The sequence below is a fragment of the Castanea sativa genome, chromosome 12 (assembly GCF_040712315.1).
Source record: "Castanea sativa cultivar Marrone di Chiusa Pesio chromosome 12, ASM4071231v1".
NCBI classification, from domain to species: domain Eukaryota; kingdom Viridiplantae; phylum Streptophyta; class Magnoliopsida; order Fagales; family Fagaceae; genus Castanea; species Castanea sativa.
In genome coordinates this window covers 19,221,520-19,241,666 of record NC_134024.1, presented here as the reverse complement: position 1 = coordinate 19,241,666, position 20,147 = coordinate 19,221,520, and the positions used below count along the sequence as shown (strand labels likewise).

Here is a 20,147-nt window from a genome sequence, read left to right as displayed (position 1 = left end):
CCGGTCAAGCCAACTTTCATAGCCATCCTTAAGCAACCTCCTCTTACCTTCCGGCCGAGGTGAAAGGCAAATGTGTATGTGAGTGATGTGATTGTGATGCTTGAAAAATTGATTGGTTAACGACTTATTAAATGTACTAACTTATTATACACAGTCTGAAAGTGAAAAGTCTGGTAACATACCACATGATTTCCTAGCACAGTCAAAGTCTAACTTTTGACTTTATACTGCTTCCAGTCATCTCTGCATTACAGACCAAACTAAACTATTGCTTGATGTTCTAAGCAACGGTCTAATCAGAAGTCGTCATTCCTTGTATTGTATATTTTGTTTTTGTTTTTCGGGGAATTAATGAATCCACTTCCATGAATTTTAATTTCTTGAAACATAACTAATTTGCAGGAAAACATTCCTCTACACATTTTTCTTTCCACATGTGCTTTGCCAGTCTCCATATTAATGAATAAAATAGAGTTAATAGTCATAAATATTTCCAAGAACTTCATTTCATGAAAATTGAGCAACTTTATTTCATAAAAATGAGGAAGCAAGTAATTAAACCCAAGCCAAAATTTGTTGCTCTTTCATTTAACACAACCACAATGTTCTGGGTTTCCCAAATTCCTGACGAAGTTTTTTTCTTATTCAGGCCTTAAAATTTAAGCTTGCAAATGTAGATTTTATACAAACAGCCTTGCAGAAAACCCACAACCATAAAGCTATCAAGGAAAATGAAAAATACTTCATAGGGAGTCTTTGAGCATGCACAAGTTGACATGCTAGAACATGACCGGCTCTCAAATGATGCGGCTGCAGAAAATTTCTAAACCATTGCTCCTCTCAATTATCTGTAATGCAGGTCCAAGAAAGAATTCAGATTATAGCATATTAGATAGAGATTAGAAGAAAATTTTTCCCATAAATTAAAACTCACCATGTGGAGATCGAGAACTTGTTGCAGAGAAGTCAGATGTAGTCATTGGAATAGATATTGAGAGCTGAGTTGTGGAGAAAGAGGTCTGATTGGATCTTTCATCCTCAAGACCAGACCAAGACTCCCTGGTTTTAGGCCACTCGTCAAAGAAAGGTCGAAGAGACTGACCCTCCTGTTTCACAGGTTCTCCAGAGGCAAAATCACTATTGAAAAATGAATGCTGGGGATAATCATTCTGCAACATGGAATTGTCACTGGATTTTGATGCAGGAAATGAGGCAACTCTGGATGGCATCAGAGGCCATGTACCGTCTAGCTGTGAGTCTATTTGGAGATTCCTATTGCTTCCTGAAGCATCAGAGAAGAAACTATGCTCACCAACCTCAGGTTTAAGTCCTGGAAGGTACCTGTACATTCACATTGATATACAGATCATCAAAATTAATTAATCTTCCTTTGGAGATTATATTTAAAAAAATAATATCTTGTATTGTACTGAAAAATAAATACAAAATAAAAAGAAAAATACATTCTATAGTTGCAGCATATAAAATCAGGAAACAAGTGAAAATGCTGTTGAGGTGACTATCATTTACTTTATAATGATGGTAAGATGTTGACATCTCGTCAAAACCTCGCTGCAAATTTTAGAACTCCCAAGTATGATTCCTTCCTATTTACCTTTCGCAACTATGGTGATCTTCCCAGAAAGAACTAACCCAACGTGCCCATTATAGGAATGGCGCATAAGATGAAATGAACAAGGTTCGCCTTACCAGCTTATTGAATGAAATCAACATACAACATCATTGCTAATGATAATTAGCAGAAATGAACAAGGAAGAGATAGCAGAAAGGTTTTGAGGGAGCACTGCATTGAAGGAGAGCCCAAAATTGTATACAAAATTTAAAAATAATGACACTGAAATAGACACCTTAAGGGGAAAAAGAAATGCAATAGATAAAATTTTACAAGGTTTGAGGGATATACTCCCCATGGGAGTGCAAAGACATGGATATAGATCCAAACTGATACTCCCCATAAGAGGTGCAAAGACTTTGGATATAGATCCAACTTAAGAACCAGTACCGAATGTATAGATTACTAAGCAATTCAAATTTCAAACCATTTACACTTACTATTCTTGGAACAATTGCAGCTAAGCAGAATAATTTGGTTAATTGAAAAGTAACCAGAAGCAAGACTACCACCACAGCTCAGAATGCTCCTGAAGTCCTCTTCCAATGTAGAACAACTTGCATATAAAGCATTGTGATGGCCAGCCTTTTCGTGGCTCTTTAACAAGCTCAAAGGAACATGTATCAGACCAAAAAAAGTGTATGCTTTCAACAACACTGATTTGGACAGAGATATAATAATCTGCAAGGGTCTACAAGGTTGAGCATTAAGATGCTAAGAAGAGTAATGTGGTGGGTACAGCCCAATTTTTTTTAACACCTCATGGCCAACATTAAAACCTAAAATTTAGCATATTTTTCTTTTGATGGCGACTGCAGAGGGTCAATAAGCTGCCACTAATTAGCACGCTCAAGACAATTCAGAATGCTTGTCAGATTTCTGCAATGAATTTAACAGAGAAAACAGAAAGCAAGGAAGCAGTCCAAAAAGATCACTGCCAAAAAAAAAAAACACACTGCAAAAAGAGCAGATTACAGCAGACTATTGTTATGGACATCATGGCCCAGAAGCCTGAGCCTTGCAGAAAATCTGAAGTTTATGCAACATGTCCATTACCCAGATAGCAGGGAAATTCCATATTACTCCTACCACACAATTTCATGAATGGGCCCAATGAACACTAGACACAACACAATTTCATGAACGGGCCCAACAAACACTAGACCCAACAGCAAATTCAAAAGTTTCCCTGCAGACCAATATGTTTAGGTACCACCAAAAAAAAAAAAAAAAAAAAAAAAAAAAGCAGGTAATCACATTTATGAATAAACCATAGGCTCTGACTATCAATATATAAAAGTGAGTTCTATGTCCTCAACTCTTTAACAGTAATCAACACTACCAAAGACTTTGACTATCAAGATATAAAAGAATGTGTTGGCCTCTTCCTGGATTTTGGTAGTTTTTTTTTTTTTTTTTTTTTTTCTCAAAAAAAAAAAAAAACACTACTAAAATCCAGGAAGAGGCCAACACATTCTTTCCTTCCACAGATATGAGGCAATAGTTGGAAATTAAAATTCTGAAAAATCAGTAGGCCTATCGTTCCCCTAATTCCCTTACAGCAACTGAAGACAGCAGAACAGAATTCTTCTCAGTTATAACAAGGCTGAGGAGCATTTCTAATGGCGGTCAGATCTCTACTATGAATTTTGCAGAGGAAACAGAAAGCAAAGAAGCAGACCAAAATAACACTGTACAACCACCATCTCCATCAGTAAAAACATATGAAATCCTAGATAAATATTCTTATGGACATCAGGGCCCAGAAACCAGGATCTGACAGAAAATTGAAAGGTTTCTGTAACATCTCCATTACCCAGATGGCAAGAGCCCACAATTTTATTTCCACCACACAATTTCAACAATATGGGCCCAAATTACACTTGGATCATGTGACATTTCTAACAGCTAAGCAATTCCACTGTTCATATCACAAAGCGACTGGTCTAAAATCCAGCAAAAATTATAACAACGCAGAGATATTCAACAACAACAACACAGAAACACAATTACCATTTCTTTATTTAGTAGAACTAAAATTTAAAATCTTTATCGAAACAACAGTAAAAAAATGGAATGGTTTGTCTTCTGTTGTAGCTCTCTGCTTCCAAACTACTGAAATCTCAACTTGATATCCATACGGTCCTATGGGCTCAGTTGTATAATTTGTCCTTCTCAGGTAATCAATGACTCAAAACTTTTTACTTTCATTTATATTTCTACATTTTCTAAGCAACCAAATGGAGCACAAGTAAAATACAGGGAATGCTATACCTGTAATCTTTGTTTGGGATTCCATATGGAATGGAATCCAGATGATACTGGGACTGGTTGGCTCCAGAACTAGCACCTTGGGGATTACCAAAGGCACTCAATTGTAGGTTCTGGAAGCTCCCATTCCCACTGCTGCTTCCAGTGACAGTCAGTGATGTCACAGTGGACGATGTTGACTGTGTCATAGTTTGTGATTCCACAGGCTTTCTTGAACGGTTGCGGCCACGATGCATGTGGCGCTCACAGTACTTAGAGTCCGGGTACGCGTCTTTGGAGCACCTCCACTTCTTGCCATCAGTTCTCCTGCATCGTCCCGGCTCTGGGTCCACCTTCTTCCCATAGAAGGAGCAATAGCCCACTACAAAATCATACAGGGTTTATACATATATACTACTTGCTACTAGCAGCATTATCACAGACACTGAAAGTGATATAATATGTATTATATCACCAGCAATAATGACACCAGGATAATATATTATGATAAAAGTGACATAACACTTTATTATCCATACCTGGACAATATCAAGAGACTGATTAAAAAATTGCTGAAGAAAAGGGATATGATTAGCCAGAAAATTCTTCTGATCTCAACAAGTTAACAAAACCAATAAAGAATGGAGGATATAGTCAATGGCCTCAGGAAGAATATTTTTTAATAGCAAAAATCACAGAACAAAAAGAACTAGTAAAAAGTAATACTGAAGTCTTCTGATCAAGCTACAGAATATTTGAAAAATAAACAGCAATGACCTCAGCTAGAAGTCTTTTTTTTTTCTTCCTGATTACATTAACCGAAAAACCAGATGAATAGAAATAATAAATTTCAAAGAGATTCAAAGAAATTGCCAAAATAATTTAAAAGTAAAGCCCTTTACCCTGAATATGACTTGACTGGATTCTCGAAAAAAAGAAGAAGACTTGATTGGTTTACAACCCCCAACTGACATTCAAGTCAATAAATTTCATGGGCTCAAGGGTGCTTCTCAATCTCTATCAATTAATTTTTAATACTCTAAAAAGGAATTCACTACTACATATATCCTGCACATGAATAATTACTTCACTATTTATTACTATCACCAACTTTTTCTTTTTCAAAAAAGGAAAAACCCCATCTGAAACATTTCTTTATGCTTACCAAAACAAGCAAAGAAGAAGAGGAAAGAAAGTAAAGCACTGGTTTTTATTGTTAAAAACAAAGTGGAGAAAAGAAAAAAAGGAAAAGAAAAAAAAAGATTCCTCAAATCAAATCACAAACCCAGAAACCAAATCAACCCAATAATCCGGAGAGGGATACTTACTTGTGGGATGGTGGAAGAACCTATGAGCAATAGACTCAAAGCTTCTCTGAATAGGTAGCACAAGATCAGGTGGTACAGGCAAACCTGCCACCATATACTTAAAGATCAAAGCTTGGTGCTCTAGCTCCTGCCATTGTGACACTGTAAAAGGTGACCTCATACCTGTGCCTATTCCCGTCCCACTAACACTACCTCCACCCCCACCACCTCCACCAGTACTATTCATCTCCACCACTACCAGTACTCAGTACTCACTTCTATTTACACACTCCTATATGAGTCCTATGACAGACCCAGAAAGCTCAAAACTGGCCCCCTGAGACAGATAAAAGCATGGGACAGAGATCAGCTTCTGTCTCAACCATTTGGATTTTGCTATCTCAGTGTGTCACACACAGTCTCTGTTGGTTGTTTTTTGAGTTTTTGTGGGTGTTGTTGGGTGTCTGAAAGTGTGGGTTTGAGTGTGTGTTGTGAAAGGGGGGCAGTGACTGTGTGGAGGAACCCCAAGGCACAAGGTTTGGTCTCATTTTATTGGGTGAGGCATTCAAGTCTTTGTCCTTCTAAGTAATCCCACTAGAATTAAGTTTTGTGTTTACGTAACTGATATGTTCATTTAAAAGGGTGGGCTGTCTGAACAAAGTTCTAATTGTTTGGTTGAACCACACTCAAGAGCCTTTATGTTTTTTTGTTTTCTTTTAGCATATCTTAGTTAGCTTTTAATTTTTGTGTTGTTATGATTTGAGTGAGTGTGAATAAAACCATGGCTTATCCTATAAATTTCGTTTGCCAGTGTGTAGTTGAGTTTTGATTTAATTTAATGTTCTAAAACTTGGGTAAAGTTTTCATGGCTGTATTAACAACCTTAAACGAAGTGTGCTTTCGTCATAATTTTTAATGACTTTAAAAATTATATAGTCTTTCATGCGTCTAGAACTGTACAAAATTTTGAAGGCGTTACACTAATGATCCCACCTACATGTACTAGATTCGACCTTTCTTTCTTTTCTTTTTTTTTTTTTTTTTTTTTGTGGTGGTAAACAAGACTTTTCATTAAACAACTAAAAAACCTCTGGAGAAGAGGATACATAACGATCATATATGGTACCCAAATCATCTAATCTGAGAAGCAAATCAACCTATGGGGGGGGAGGGGGGATAAAACAATGAAATCTTGGCCCAGAAGGGCTCCCCGTCTAGCTAAGTTATCAGTACACTTATTGGCTTCTTTGTAGTAGTGCTTGATCCTGAGAAAAGGAATATTCTTCAAGCCTTCTTTGCAATCAACTACTAAAGCGTCTAAGCTGTTAGGATTACTAGACTCTTTCCCCACTAAGTCAAGAACCACCTTGGCATCCAACTCTATTTCCACCGCTGGCAGTTTGAGAGCAATGCAAAGTCGAATGCCATCCCGTAAAGCCCAAAGTTTCGCAGCGACACTAGTCGTGATACCAATGGCTCGGGCATAGCCTTCCACCCATTCACCATTTTTATTTCGAATAATCCCTCCACCTCCTGCCAAACCCGGGTTACCCATTGACGAACCATTTGAGTTCAGCTTGAACCAGTTGCTGGAGGGAGGAATCCACTTCACCTGAATTTTATTTCGGATTGGGGTCTGTTTCCCATTTATGCCAAGATAGGCAACCTTTGCTGCTCTTGCCAAAGTCTCGTCTAGGAGGTTTCGTTGTGGACCTAATCTTCCAAACACGATGCATTTCGGTGAAGCCAGAGGGTCCAAACAGCCATGGGAAATATTATACCCCACTCAATATCAGATACACCGCTATGCCGAGAGCTCCTATAGTTGGTTTTTAACCAGTCAACTAATTGCAACCCGTAGAAAAGCGAGGATGAAAATGGGGGCGAGAAGGAGTTCCAGAAGCACTGGGCTTTGGGACAATCTCTTAAGGCATGGATTATGGTCTCTAGCTCGATGTTGCACATAGGGTAGACAGGCTGGATGCCCAAACCTCTCTCATTAAGGAGAGCTTTGATTGCTATACTAGAATGACAACATTGTCATAGAAAGTGTTTGACTTTTGGAAGGGATAGAGTCTTCCATACCCAAGCACCTGGAAAGGGAGGTTTACTCGTGTCTTTTTCCTTGTTAACTGTTAGTTAGTATGCATCTTTAAGCCTGAACTCTCCATTTGGTGAGTAGTGCCAAGTGATCCTATCCTCTCCTTGGAATGAGAAAAGGAGAGGAGTGGCCTTCATTTCCAAGAGAATTGAGGTCGGGAAGGAGAAGGAGATGTTTCCATATTCCAACCAAAATAACTAGCAACATCCTTGAGTCTAATGTTATCCTCACCCTTATGAAGCGGATGCGATATAAGACTTCTTAGCGTTCCTTTGTCCAACCACTTGTCAAACTAGAGGGATAACCCATTGTCCCTTCTAGTTATCCACTTAGATCCCTTATTGAATGTGTCTTTCCCTTTTTTAAGCGTAGACCAGGTTGGGGAGCACAAGATAGGGTTTTCTTGGGTTCTAGATACTCTTCTCTTATTGCGGTATTTTTGGGTAAGAACTCTAGCCTATAGGGAGGATTTTTCAGAGTGGTACCTCCAGTTAAGCTTTGCTAATAGAGTAATTTCCCAAGAGTGGAGGTGGAGTGGAAGCCCAGAATCTCACACAGCTCGGATCTTTTATCTGGATCAACATTCAGAGAGAAATAGACTCGGGATTTTTCGTTGCTAATTTTCTGCCTAGAAAGCTCGCAAAAAGAATCAAGAACATCCCTAGTAGCAGTGCAATTCTTCCTATCTGCTCTTGTGAAAAGCAAAATGCTCTTGTGAAAAGCAAAAGATCATTCGCAAAGAAGACATGGGAGAAAGCCAAACCCCTTTGAGAAGCTTTTACAGAATTCCAGAGCTTAGCTTTACACTTATCCTCTATTAATGCCCCAAAGACTTCCATGCATAAAATAAAAAGATACGGGGATAAGGGATCTCCTTGCCGGATGCCTCTTAATGGGTAGAACTGCCCTAAAGCTCCCCCATTTACGAGGATGGAAATAGAGGATGTAGAAACGCAGCTCATAATCAAGGAGACTAGATGGCTTGGGAATTTGTAAAGATTCAGAGTGTCTCTAACGAAACTCCGCTCCAAATGGTCATAAGCTTTCTCAAAATCCAGCTTTATTGCCATCACACTACCTCTACCTTTTTTCTTAGCCATAGAATGAATCAGTTCTTGGACGATAATCGCATTGTCCACCCCTTGCCTCCCTGGGACAAAGGCAGGTTGTAAGGGGGATACTAATCTTGACAGCAGAGGTCGGATCCGAGCCACTCTTGGTCACCATCTCGTATATAGTGTTGCATAGGCTAATAGGGTAGAATTATTCAGTGATTCTGGATTTTTGCATTTGGGGATAAGAGTGATGAAAGTCTTGTTAAGGTACTCAGGGACCACCCCTGTATTGAAGATAAGCTTGATTTCCTTTTTCACGGATTCTCCTACTAGAAGCCAAAAGCGCTGGAAGAAACCAGCAACCAGTGTGTAAGCCATCTAGTCCAGGGGCTTTAAATGGTTTGAGCACCTACAGACTGGCTGAAATTTTAGCATCAGAAACCTTCCTGTCCAAATTTATGGCTTCTGCCTCATTCAGGTAGGTGTACCAGCAGGGGGGGGGGTTCCATTTTGCCAATGGCGAGCTGCTGAGGCTTGAAGTGAAAAGGTCCAAGAAGCCTCCTCTAATGAACTCTGCAATTTCTTTATCTCCATTAATCCAGTTACCTATTCTGCCTTTCATACACAAGATGCGGTTTCTTCTTCTACACACCAAGGCTGTAGTGTGGTAGAATGTTGTATTTTTGTCACCCTCAACTAGCCAAAGGATTCGGGATTTCATTGCCCAAAATTATTCCTCAAGCTTTGCTACTTCTGAGAATTCAGCTCTTAACTTCTACTCTAAATTAACTAGGTAAGTATTCGGGATTGTGTCCAAACTCTTTTGAATGCCCTTAAGTCTTACAAGAACTCTTTTCTTTCTCTAAAACATGCTAAACTGGTCTCTATTCCAAATAATTGCTTTCTCCGAGAAGGACATTATTGCTTGCTACAAAGTTGGCAGGTTTTCCTAAGCTTCGTGAACAACTCTAGGGAAAGAGGGGTGTGAGAGCCACATGGGTTGGAATCTAAAGGTCTAGGAGTTCGTGCTTCTAGAGGCCTATCAAATAACAGCTTAATTGGGCAATGGCCTGAGTGAGTTTTCTCCAAATGAAGGACGGCAGCTTTAGGGTGGAGGTTGTTCCAAATAGGATTAACAAAAACTCTGTCTATCCATTCCTGAACGAGCTGGGAAAAGGGTCTATTGTTAGACCATGTAAAACGAGGCCCAACGAAGCCAATATCAATCATATTGCAAGTGTCTAAGCATTCCTGGAACCGGAGCGCTCTACTTATGCTCACTACATTACCTCCGAATTTATCTTCATTCATAAGTACTTCATCAAAGTCTCCTGCGATGACCCAAGGCAGGGAATGGAGGCCAACCATAGTTTCTAGATTATCCTAGAGAAGTCTTCGCTTAGCCAATCTTGGACTAGCGTAAATAGAAAAAAAGAAACCAAAGGGAATTTGCTGTAGACGAGACAATAGCGTGGATCTCCTGCTTTGTAGATGATAATTCGGCTAACTCCACTTGGTCAGAGTCCCAAAGAAGCCACAAACCGCTAGACCGCCCAAAAGAATTGGCTACAATTGCTCCATCCAGGGGGAGCCTATCTATAATCCCTTTAGCCCTGTCACCACTCAATTTAGTTTCAGTAATAATTATAATAGTAGGATAATGCCTATGGATCATGTCACTAACATTATTACCAAAGTTGGGGTTATTAAGGCCCCGACAATTCTAGATGAGCATATTCATTATTAATAAAAATAATAAAAGGACCATAAGAGGCAAATTAGAGAGGATGATTAGGAATATCACCTCCCTTGTCCACCTGCATGTCCCTTTCTGATGGGATTAGATCTGCCATTTGGCCATTGGTTGGGTCCCCAGGGGCATTATTGTCATGGGCAAAGGATGGGTAAAGCTCTTCTTCTTTGCCAGCTATCCTGGATCGAAGTTTTGGATCAATTCGCTTAAGGGTTGTTTTGGATATGTTTCCGACTTCAATCTCCATGGAAGAGGTTTGATTTGCTCCCTTTTCGTGGTGGTTAGGTGAAATCTTAGCAAGCAGTTGCCTAACAGACTCCTGGAGTGAGAAATCTTGCTTGGTGTTACCATCTGTCTCTTGGGCTGAAGGGGAACCCATGCTCATGACCACATCATCCACCGTTACAGACTTCTCCAATGCATAATCAGGCCGGTTCGGTATAAGGTTGGGATGAACAAACCCGGGCTCAAAGGATCCTCTAGCTCTGAACTCTTTTATCTCCATGGTCATTTCAAAAAAACCAAATCTCTCCCTTTTACCCTCCTAGGAGGTGATCTCCAACGCTTTTGGCTTGACCATCTTTCATTCCGATGTGCCTTTTTGTCTAGTAGCTTTTTGCCTAGGTTGGTCTTGGCTTTTTTTTTTTTTTTTTTTTTTTTCCATTTATAGCCAGACACATATTTCTTCACCTTTGAGGTAGATGGAATAGACTTAGACTTAGACAATTCAGACTCCACAATAGTGCGATTTGCATAGTTCGCACTTACTCCAAATACGTCACTATTATGTCGAATCTCAACATTTTGGTCAAAATTTGCTGAAAAGATTCTACTAGGTGGGCTCGAGGACCTAATGGACTTTGGGAAGAATATCCTAAATTGGCTTCAGGCCTACTCTCTTTCGACGCATTCTTGCTGGGTTTCCTTTTTTGTGCAACCAGAACCCAGGGCCCAAAGTTGTTTGATTCAGGCTTTGCGTTTTCTCGCGCTTCTTGGTTCGTCGGATCTTCAGCTCTAGTCTCCACCTTGTCGTCTTTTTCCAGCATCCTTGTTCTGTAAGGGCAGTTTCCTGATTTGTGGCCTACACGACCACAAGAAAAGCAGAGAGAACTGATACCCTCATACTGCATAGATTGATCTATTCCACCTACCTTGACAAGCTTATCTATCGGATCGTCAAAGTTCACTTGAACACATAACCGTGCAAAGTGTCCTTTGGTCTTCGAAGTAGTGTGGGTTTCAATACGTAGAATTGGGCCTATCGCTTTCCCGATATCCCTTAGTACCAAGACTTCATAGTATTCGATGGGAAGTCTTGGCAAACGGACCCACATAATGACAGATGAGAGGTTTGCAGTCTCTGGCCGAAATTTTGGCTCCTATCCTCTGATGGATAGGTAGTGACCTCCAACGAACCATGGACCACCCTTAAGAACTTTTGCATGGTCTTCCTTAAGGGAGAACTTGATAAGGAAGAAGCCATGTCCTTTAAAGCTCCTCATCTTCCTCTCGAGATCTCACTGGAGAGTCGCTTGTCATTTTCAATCTTTGATTTGGAATGCTAATTCGACCTTGATTTAATGTTTTATGACTTGGATCCCTAGCCATTTTAAAAGGAAATTGATCATTTCTTTAATTGTTTGGATTTAATATAAGGAATCTTTTTCTCTATGTCTCACTCCTCAACAGTTAAGGTGATTATTAGGCTCCTAGAATTAGGACATCTAACAACATAAATATTACTTTTTATTTTTTATTTTTATATAAGGTTAAATGTATATATGTGTGATGCTTCCTTCTAAAAACTTGAACCTTAGTCCTTGTCCCCCATACTTGACAAACACTTATACTTATACAATAACTATCATGTTAAGAGTGTGCGGTGGGATGACATAAATATTACTAATTGGTTGGTATTTGTTCTAACAAATTTAAAAGATTTATTTGAAACTGGAGGGGTAAATCGTTATTGGCTTAGGACCAATAGGCCTAGCAAATCCAGTATAATTAGGCTCGACGTGAATCCACAGCCCATGGATGACCTCAAGGTGTCCTACTACCTCAATTCTAGCCGAGCAAATGGGAATCTTGAAGTAACAGTTGAACTGTCATCACCCCATTTTGACTCTATTAGTTTTTTTTTTTTGACTTTTTTCATATCCCATTATTAAAATCCAAGACAATAAAAAATGTTTTTTTAAACCAAACGAGCCTTGAAATTGACTTAAAAGATAATTTGTGTCAATTGATCCTTGAAAACCTTTTTTACAACAAATTATGGGTAGTAAATTATTATTGATTTTAATTTAAATTTGTAATTCAAATTATTTTTTTACCTACCTGTAATAACCAATAACAACTCATTATTTAAAATTTTGTTGTAAAAATGTTATGAATGTAACATTTTTCATTTTAAAATCCAAACTAAAGGTCAATCAAGGTCAAAATACATCCTTTGTTTTTTTTGGTGAAGAATGCTTAAAAATGTTGAACTTCGGCAAATGATAAGGTCTCATACTCTCATCCACCTTTCACCTAAAGCTGCACTTCTCGACCAACCAAGGCATAAAGGAAAACAAGTCGTGGCCAAGCAATCCTTTATGGTTGCAATCAAATTATCTCCTAACTCTTCATTATATGCATGTGTGCGCATACATTCTTTGAGTTGTACAAATAATTTTTTTCATATCTAATTAATTATAATTGACCTTATTTAAGGACCAATTAAAAATTATATTTAAATAATATTTAGTTAAAATGTTCTATATAATAATATTTTTTATTTAAAAATCATAAATTTTTTACTCTTTAATATAGTTAATTCACTTAATGGTGATTGGGTTGAATTTCAATTAATCCATAATTTCTTTGGAAAAATACTAAACTAAATATATCAAACTAGCTTCTCAAATATATATATATATATATATATATATATATATATATATATATATATATATATATATATATATGTAGAGAGAGAGAGAGAGAGAGAGAGAGAGAGAGAGAGAGAGAGATTCTTTAAACCATATTAATACACTGAAATAAATGCATCAACCAATTATTTAATACTTTTGACATAATAAAAAACCTCAAATTACTATAGGGTTGAATTCAAATTACATCTAGTGTAACTCTAATTAATGTCATGTCACAAATTTTTTTTATTGGATGCAAATTTTGACAAATCTACAATTAGATTATTATTTTTCTCATACTATCCTCATGTTTACAAAATTTTAAGAAGATCTAAGATCAATGACTATTGCATCTATAAAATGTTAAAGTTTCAAGTTTTTTTGTGTTTTAAAACTATGCATTAAAGATGACTTTATTGATCAAATAGTAAATAATATTCAATTTGCATGAAATTTGACATACGTGGTAAAAACATATATAACATGTAATCAAATGATGAGATTTTTAAAATAATAATTCAATAAAAAAATTATTAAGTGGTATAATATTCAAGGAAGTTAATATCATACTTGTTGGGTTAAAATGAATTGACCCCTTGCAAATTAATTAATTATTTAAGTTAATTAATTAGGTTCAATTACATGCAATAGCGTGGTAGCACAAACAAATTACCAATTATACTAAATGCAGCGGAAAATAAATTTGACACAAATGATTTGCTTACGAATGAGGAAAACCATTGAGGCAAAACCCCACCGGGTGATTTTAAGGTCACCATTCCCAAGAATCCAATATAATCAATCACAAGTGATTACAAGTATAAAGAATCTTACCAAACCCTTTGGCGTATCCCGAAATACCAACCTATAGTTGGACCCTTAACCCAATACCCAATTGGACTTGTATTGTAGAGTCAATGTTTCCGTTCAATTCACGAATCTCAATACGTGACTAACCAATGATGCATGGATTCTAGTACGTGACTAACTCCAGCAACTTGAAGAGGTTGTTGGCTGCAAAGTTCTTCAGTTCATCAACAATGAAAATCAAGAAGCTTCTTGGTCACAAAACCCTTGGCGTAAAGATGCAGTAGCTTCTTCAGAGAGAATAATGAACTAGGGCACTTTTTGCATGCACGACAGTCTTTAAAATAAACCCTACACAAATATACAAGCATGGGCCGAAAATTAGATCTAGAATTTCTGATTTCGTAAGTCTCGATAGAAACAGCTTGTGTCAAGCTTCTGTCAAGCTTAGCATTAAATCTCGATAGAAGTCATTCTGTCAAGATTTAATGAACAACTCTTCTTCACTTATTTCTTAGTCAGATCTTCATGGCTTTAATACTTGACTTGAACAACATGTTTCTTGAAGTCATAAACCCATCTTAGATCTATTCAATTATAAGTAAAGTGCATTTTGTCAAAGAATTAGCCAATTACATAAAATATGCCCCTAACAATACCGTATAAGCTGTACTACCAGTATATAACATATTGGCCATAAAAATGATACTGGTACTCATTTAAAATGTATTGGATAAAATATTTTGTTGTATTTGAGATTTTTCGGGTATTTTGATTGAAACTGATGTTTCTACAAGTGCAATAAAAAAATATTTAAACAATTTAAAAAATTTTATTTTAAAAAATGCTAGTTAAACTAATACGTCATGTTAATGTATCTAGCCTAATATATAGGCTTACAAAATATGTGAATTTTAAATAATATATTTATAAAGATATAAAAATAAATAAATAAATACAAAAAATATGTGTGTGTATATACTGAGTGAGGATTAAATTACATTTGATGTAACTTTAAGCAATATTATTAAGAACGTCAATATTGTACTAGAGGTCATTGTAGTTTGGTCAGGAGAATGAAATATTTTGATACTATGATATTGGTATACCGTTACAAAATTATCGCTATTTATATACTTGCATATGTGTGTGTGTGTGTATATATATACCCACTACAAATTCTATCCTTTTTTTTAATAATGAAATTTGCCTATAGACTTTAAAAAATAAATAATAAGAGAATGGAAACAACATATGGTTCCCACTTCGACCATCTCACAATATTCACTAACCATACTTGAAAACTGGTTTAAAGTTTTTAGGATATAGATTTTCATTTTCTTAAGCTAGTTTAAAAATCCTAATACCTAAATTCCAATTTAAATCCACTCCTAGGGCTCGAATTAGTGAGCCCATGGAAAACCCCTTAGCCCTTATGACAGTGGGAGGTACCACTTTGCCCAATATGGATAATTGTCTTCAGTATAAATTTTAATCTCGCCTTCATAGAAAATCCTCTTTGCCATCAACCTACAGCTTCATAAAAATGCTTTCAACTTGGAGTAATTCTTAGGTACTCCCGGAGTACAGATGACAGTGCTCTGTTCTTTCACATTTATAGTAGAGTCCACTCATTAAATTCATTGCGGTGTTTACTATGAATATGAAAGGAGGGAGTACCATTTCTCCGTGTTTCGGAAATATCTAAAACTTTTCCTTCAACTTGATACTTGTCATAAAAGGTTTCTTCATGCTAACCTAATCAAATTTATGACATAAATGTCATTAGACTCAATACCACTAGCATCCGTGGCGCCACTCCATAAACATGTACATGTAATTCGGTGCTATATATTCAAGCTATTAGCTACTGCTAACCACAGAATAAGCTCCTAATACAATACGATATTAAATCCAAAAACATTAAAAAACTAATGGAGCTTGGTTTAAGGTCTAAAACTTCTTTCTATTACAAATATTTAACATTTTATTCATAAAATTAACCTGTATCCTGCATGTTCGAAACTCAAGCAATTAAGAAAGTTCACGTTTTTCGTTACTTTGATTCTAATAAACACTAAAGTATAGTCAAAAGACTTAAAACCACACTTAAAGAGTAAAAAATCAACACATTGTTAGATATTTTGCACATTCAAGTAGGTTGTTTTGTCTTCTTCTCAAAAAAAAAGAAAAAAAGTAATACATGTTGGGGGGGGGGCAATAAGTGGTTTAAAAAAAAATTTATTTAAGAAAATAGATGTAATATAATAATATCCAAAAAATTGTTTGGTGCTAAAAATAATATTAATTTTATTAAGTAGGTCTTATAAATTGATGTGGCAGAAATTCAAATACTAATTTATTACCTTGTTGAAGTGCCACCAATTAAATTCATTGTCATGTAAGTATTGATATGTAAATATTTTGTAATAAAATTTATAGTAATCAAATGAAGTACTCATCATATTTCTTGGCATGTCAAAATATACCCGAAACAAAAAATTTCATACAAGGGTGGAATTTATGTCACCATAATTTGATTGGTAAGAACTTTGTCCATCAATAAACAGACCAAAATTTATGTAAAGAAGCCAGAAAAAAAAAATATTAAGCATCATTTTTGTAACAATTACATGAAAGGTGGAATTTTCAATAAGCTAATCTTTAAATTTTAGTTGAGCAAAAGAACCATTGTGGGTGGTTGGTCCAACATCCATGAATGAATTTGAACTCGTCTTGCTTTGAGCGGAAGCCCAAGAATTCTCTGGGTTAGTTCTAGAACGATTTCAAGTAATACATGTTGGCTAAAGCCAAGAACTCTCATGGTTGATCAAACTTTCATTAGTGGGACCGAGGAATGCCCACGAGTAATCTTTGCCTCAATACCGTTCAATTATTGGCTAATGTTTCAGAGAAGCAAGTTGTCACCTTCGCGTTTAATTGCACTTGCCTGCTAACAACCACCTCCAATCAAATACTAAATGACCCATCTGAATAGTATGGACTATAGGATCAAGTCTTAATCTGTCTCTTCACCTTGACAAAAGGAGATGAGATGAAACAAAAGTCTCCAGTGAGCGCTCCTCTCTTAGGAGGGATGGTATCATGGTACTATACTAGGCCTATAAATACCCTTGCTCCAATCTCTCTTTTTTTTTTTTTTTTTTTTTGACAAGCCCTTGCTCCAATCTTTAGACAATATTAAAATCTCCCCCATCAAGCAAACATCCTATGTGAAGGAGAGATATTTAAGTTATCCTTCTGTAACACATTCTCTAATAGGGTTGTAATTCATGGGTTTTTTATGTGTGGTTGATCCCAAATCATAGATTGTTTTGAGTTCATTTTTACCCTCTACAACTATATGTTACATTAATTTGGAAATCCCAAATAAAAAAAATCCATTGGGCTCTTCAAAAAAGAAAAAGAAATAAAGGCTTTGATATGATGTCCATCATAGCCAGCCAATGCAAACATTGAGTAGTGTTAGCAAAACCTCTCAAACCCTAGTCATTTGTCCCCTCACCCACCCACTGCTACCCCTTTACCTGACAGCAACCACACGTGATGGGCTGGAATGAGACCGGCCCCAAAGGCCCCAAAGCCATCTATTCAAAAACCTCCAATAGCCGGTAACCCACCTAGAAAAGCTACCGGTTTCTTGCCGGAATGCAGGTGACATTTGATATGGGGCACACAAATTTTGCAGAGGAGGTAAAAGGGAAAAGAAGGAGACAAGTTATGTGGGGTCCATTTCTTTTCCAACTTTTGGGGTTCTGTATCATTGTATTAGTGGGGCTACACAGGGCTATATGCCCATTCATAATCCATTGGACCACATATCTTGAATTTAGCACCACCTATCTTTTTTCTTTAGCTTTGTTAACCTACCGTTACTAACATTCGAGTTGAGAGAGAAGGAATGATAAAAAAAGAAAACACAAACACACAAAAAAAGCTTTACTCTGAGTTGGCTACCACCCGAGGGGGTGGTAGGAAATTCTCGTGATGTATCAACTTGCGAGTATGAAATTGTGGGTTTCGAGTTGTAATATGCTCTCATCTAATGCTCGGGTAGCCATGTCATGCATGATAAAGTTTAAGTAGGCCAAGAATAATGATTACACTTGCAAGCCTAAAACTTTTACTATGTATTCGACCTAATGTAGTCTAGTGGCATTGGTTCAGATGGAAGATGTGAAACATCATGAGTTTCAATGTTCTGAGGAAATTGTGTGACATTGATTCAGTTGGAGTTATACAGTTTGAAACTATTAGAGTACTTTGAGTGGAGTTAAAGTCAGGTTATTGCTCAACTTACAAAGGAGAGCTTAGGACCCCCTTATCTCGTTTAGGTCCATCAAATTTTGATTACACTCAAGTAAGGCCAAGTAGGGTCACCTCTTAGAAATTTAAGAAATTAGATTAATTATTTCCTACCTAGAAAGAATAAGAATAGAATTGTGTATTGTTAAGTAAAACACAATGTGTTGGAGAGTAGTTATGCATGGGTAGAAGAAGTATATGATTTTCAAAACTATGTTATTTCTTTGAAGTAACGCTAGCAGTTTCAGAAAATTTCTATACATTTCCCATAAAAAAACTAAGGGGAATGTTATATCCACACCATCCATACATGCATACTCGCATAGTTGGATACTTGGATCCATTGTGAGATTTCATGTGAGAGTAAGATGAAAGTATCATATAAATGTAAATAACTAAATATAGTTAGATCCGTCGTGAACCCATAATATGAGCCGCAGCAGTAGATCAACATCATATTAGGTGTACCATTGCACACTTTAATTAATTTGGTGCGATGGTCACTCCACAAGTATAATTGCATGTGGAGTGTGGGGAGCAAGAGATGATATTCAAGTCTCCAGGAAAGAGCTTCATACACATACATATATATTTAGATTAGATTAAAGTAGAATTTATATCTTGTATATCATATCATATCAGGTGTATTCATAATGGTGCCACCCATGAATTAAAAAATTCAAGGGCAAGTGTGGTTTGTGATTTATAGAAAGTGGTGGTTATTTTCCTCTATTGATGAAAAAATTGTAAGAAAGTAACTTAATTGGTATTTTATAACATAGATGTCTAGGATTCAAATTTCCCCTTCCACCAACTATCAATCATCCCTCCCCATTAAAAGAAAAGAATGAAGGAATGATTTAATTCAAGGTTTTTTTTTTTGGTAAAAGAGAAGAAGAAAGAAGTAGGGAAATACTTAAAATAACATTGGAAAAAATGGTAAAAAGTAACGTATTAATTAAAGAGATGACATAAACTATATTTTTTTTTAAAGGAACAATGACCTTATGACTCAGTGGAATTACCTAACTCTTCCACATATGAGAATTTGGATTCGAATTTTCCCTCACTTAATTGTTGTAAGCAAAAAATAAGAAGAGGGAGACGTAAATTAGTAAATACTGGAAATCCAATAAATCTATTGGGGATCTATAATCAACTTCAAATTTGGGGATTAATTTTTTTATTTTTTATTTAAAAAAAAATTATAAATGCTACAAGTGGTGGAAGGAGGATTTGAACTTTGATGTTCTTCGTAAGGGAGATCAAGCTATTGACCTTCAAAGCTCTTGGTGAGAGTAAAGTTTTGTTAGTGTAATCTTGTTTTTAAATAAAATGATCACTTTTTAGATAATAAATGATTGACACTATTTTAAAAAGAAAAAAGAAATCATGAATGGCACTACTTTTTATTTTTTGGGTGGTTTTTGAGAGAAATGAATAGCACTACTTGAAGGAAAGTAATTTGGTTGGATATATTTTTAAATAAAAACATTACAAATTTTTATAAGTCTCTTAAAAGGTGATATGTACTTTTTTTGGTAGTGATAATATATTTGTTTTATTTGAAAGATACAGATGTGAGACCCAGCATATTAATTAAGATGGATGAGGGTTATTTTCACGGTAAATGATCAATTTTAATAAAGTTTGAGAATACAATCTTTGTGGTTGGGTGATATTTTTTCTACTTTCAAAGGATGGAGACATTATGTTTATTACATTGTAATGGAATAGAGTTACATCCATTTGAATCAAATGGTGGTCAAAGGACCATTCGATTCATTATAGGCCTATTAGTTTGGTATCTATTAAATGACCTTTTGATAGAAAACAATTATTTAGTATTGAAAAAAATAAAGTTTGGTCTAAGGATGGATTGGTACAAGGAACTGTCCTTTGTGAGAAATTTTGTTGAAGAGTAAATGGATAAAGGTACAAGGAGGGTGGTTTGAGTTGAGAAATGAAGTTACAATAGGGAAAGAAGAAGGTAAAA

The 20,147-nt window shown here is 36.2% G+C and overlaps 2 protein-coding genes across 2 annotated transcripts; both read right to left on the bottom strand.

Moving 5' to 3' along the window:
• Positions 1-474: 474 nt before the first annotated feature.
• Positions 475-5,710, bottom strand: LOC142618504 (growth-regulating factor 4-like). Its single transcript, XM_075791449.1, has 4 exons — positions 5,213-5,710; positions 3,909-4,266; positions 935-1,341; positions 475-848 (listed from the first exon to the last, which is right to left on the bottom strand). The coding sequence occupies exons 1-4, from the start codon at positions 5,436-5,438 to the stop codon at positions 841-843; spliced, it is 999 nt and encodes a 332-aa protein (XP_075647564.1). The 5' UTR covers positions 5,439-5,710; the 3' UTR covers positions 475-840.
• Positions 5,484-10,605, bottom strand: LOC142620320 (uncharacterized). Its single transcript, XM_075793709.1, has 5 exons — positions 10,152-10,605; positions 7,950-8,442; positions 6,973-7,214; positions 6,375-6,904; positions 5,484-5,528 (listed from the first exon to the last, which is right to left on the bottom strand). The coding sequence occupies exons 1-5, from the start codon at positions 10,603-10,605 to the stop codon at positions 5,484-5,486; spliced, it is 1,764 nt and encodes a 587-aa protein (XP_075649824.1).
• Between the last annotated feature and the right edge of the window lie 9,542 nt (positions 10,606-20,147).

Coding starts and splice junctions, on each gene's coding strand:
- LOC142618504 (XM_075791449.1), bottom strand. CDS start 5,438: ATGAATAGTACTGGTGGAGGTGGTGGGGGTGGAGGTAGTGTTAGTGGG. Junction 4,267..5,212: donor GTTCTTCCACCATCCCACAA/GTAAGTATCCCT, acceptor ATGATTTTGTAG/TGGGCTATTGCTCCTTCTAT. Junction 1,342..3,908: donor ATCCCAAACAAAGATTACAG/GTATAGCATTCC, acceptor GTGAATGTACAG/GTACCTTCCAGGACTTAAAC.
- LOC142620320 (XM_075793709.1), bottom strand. CDS start 10,605: ATGGAGATAAAAGAGTTCAGAGCTAGAGGATCCTTTGAGCCCGGGTTT. Junction 8,443..10,151: donor CATGCAGGTGGACAAGGGAG/GTGATATTCCTA, acceptor CCTTTGTCCCAG/GGAGGCAAGGGGTGGACAAT. Junction 5,529..6,374: donor TTCTGGGCCAAGATTTCATT/GTTTTATCCCCC, acceptor TATCTGTCTCAG/GGGGCCAGTTTTGAGCTTTC.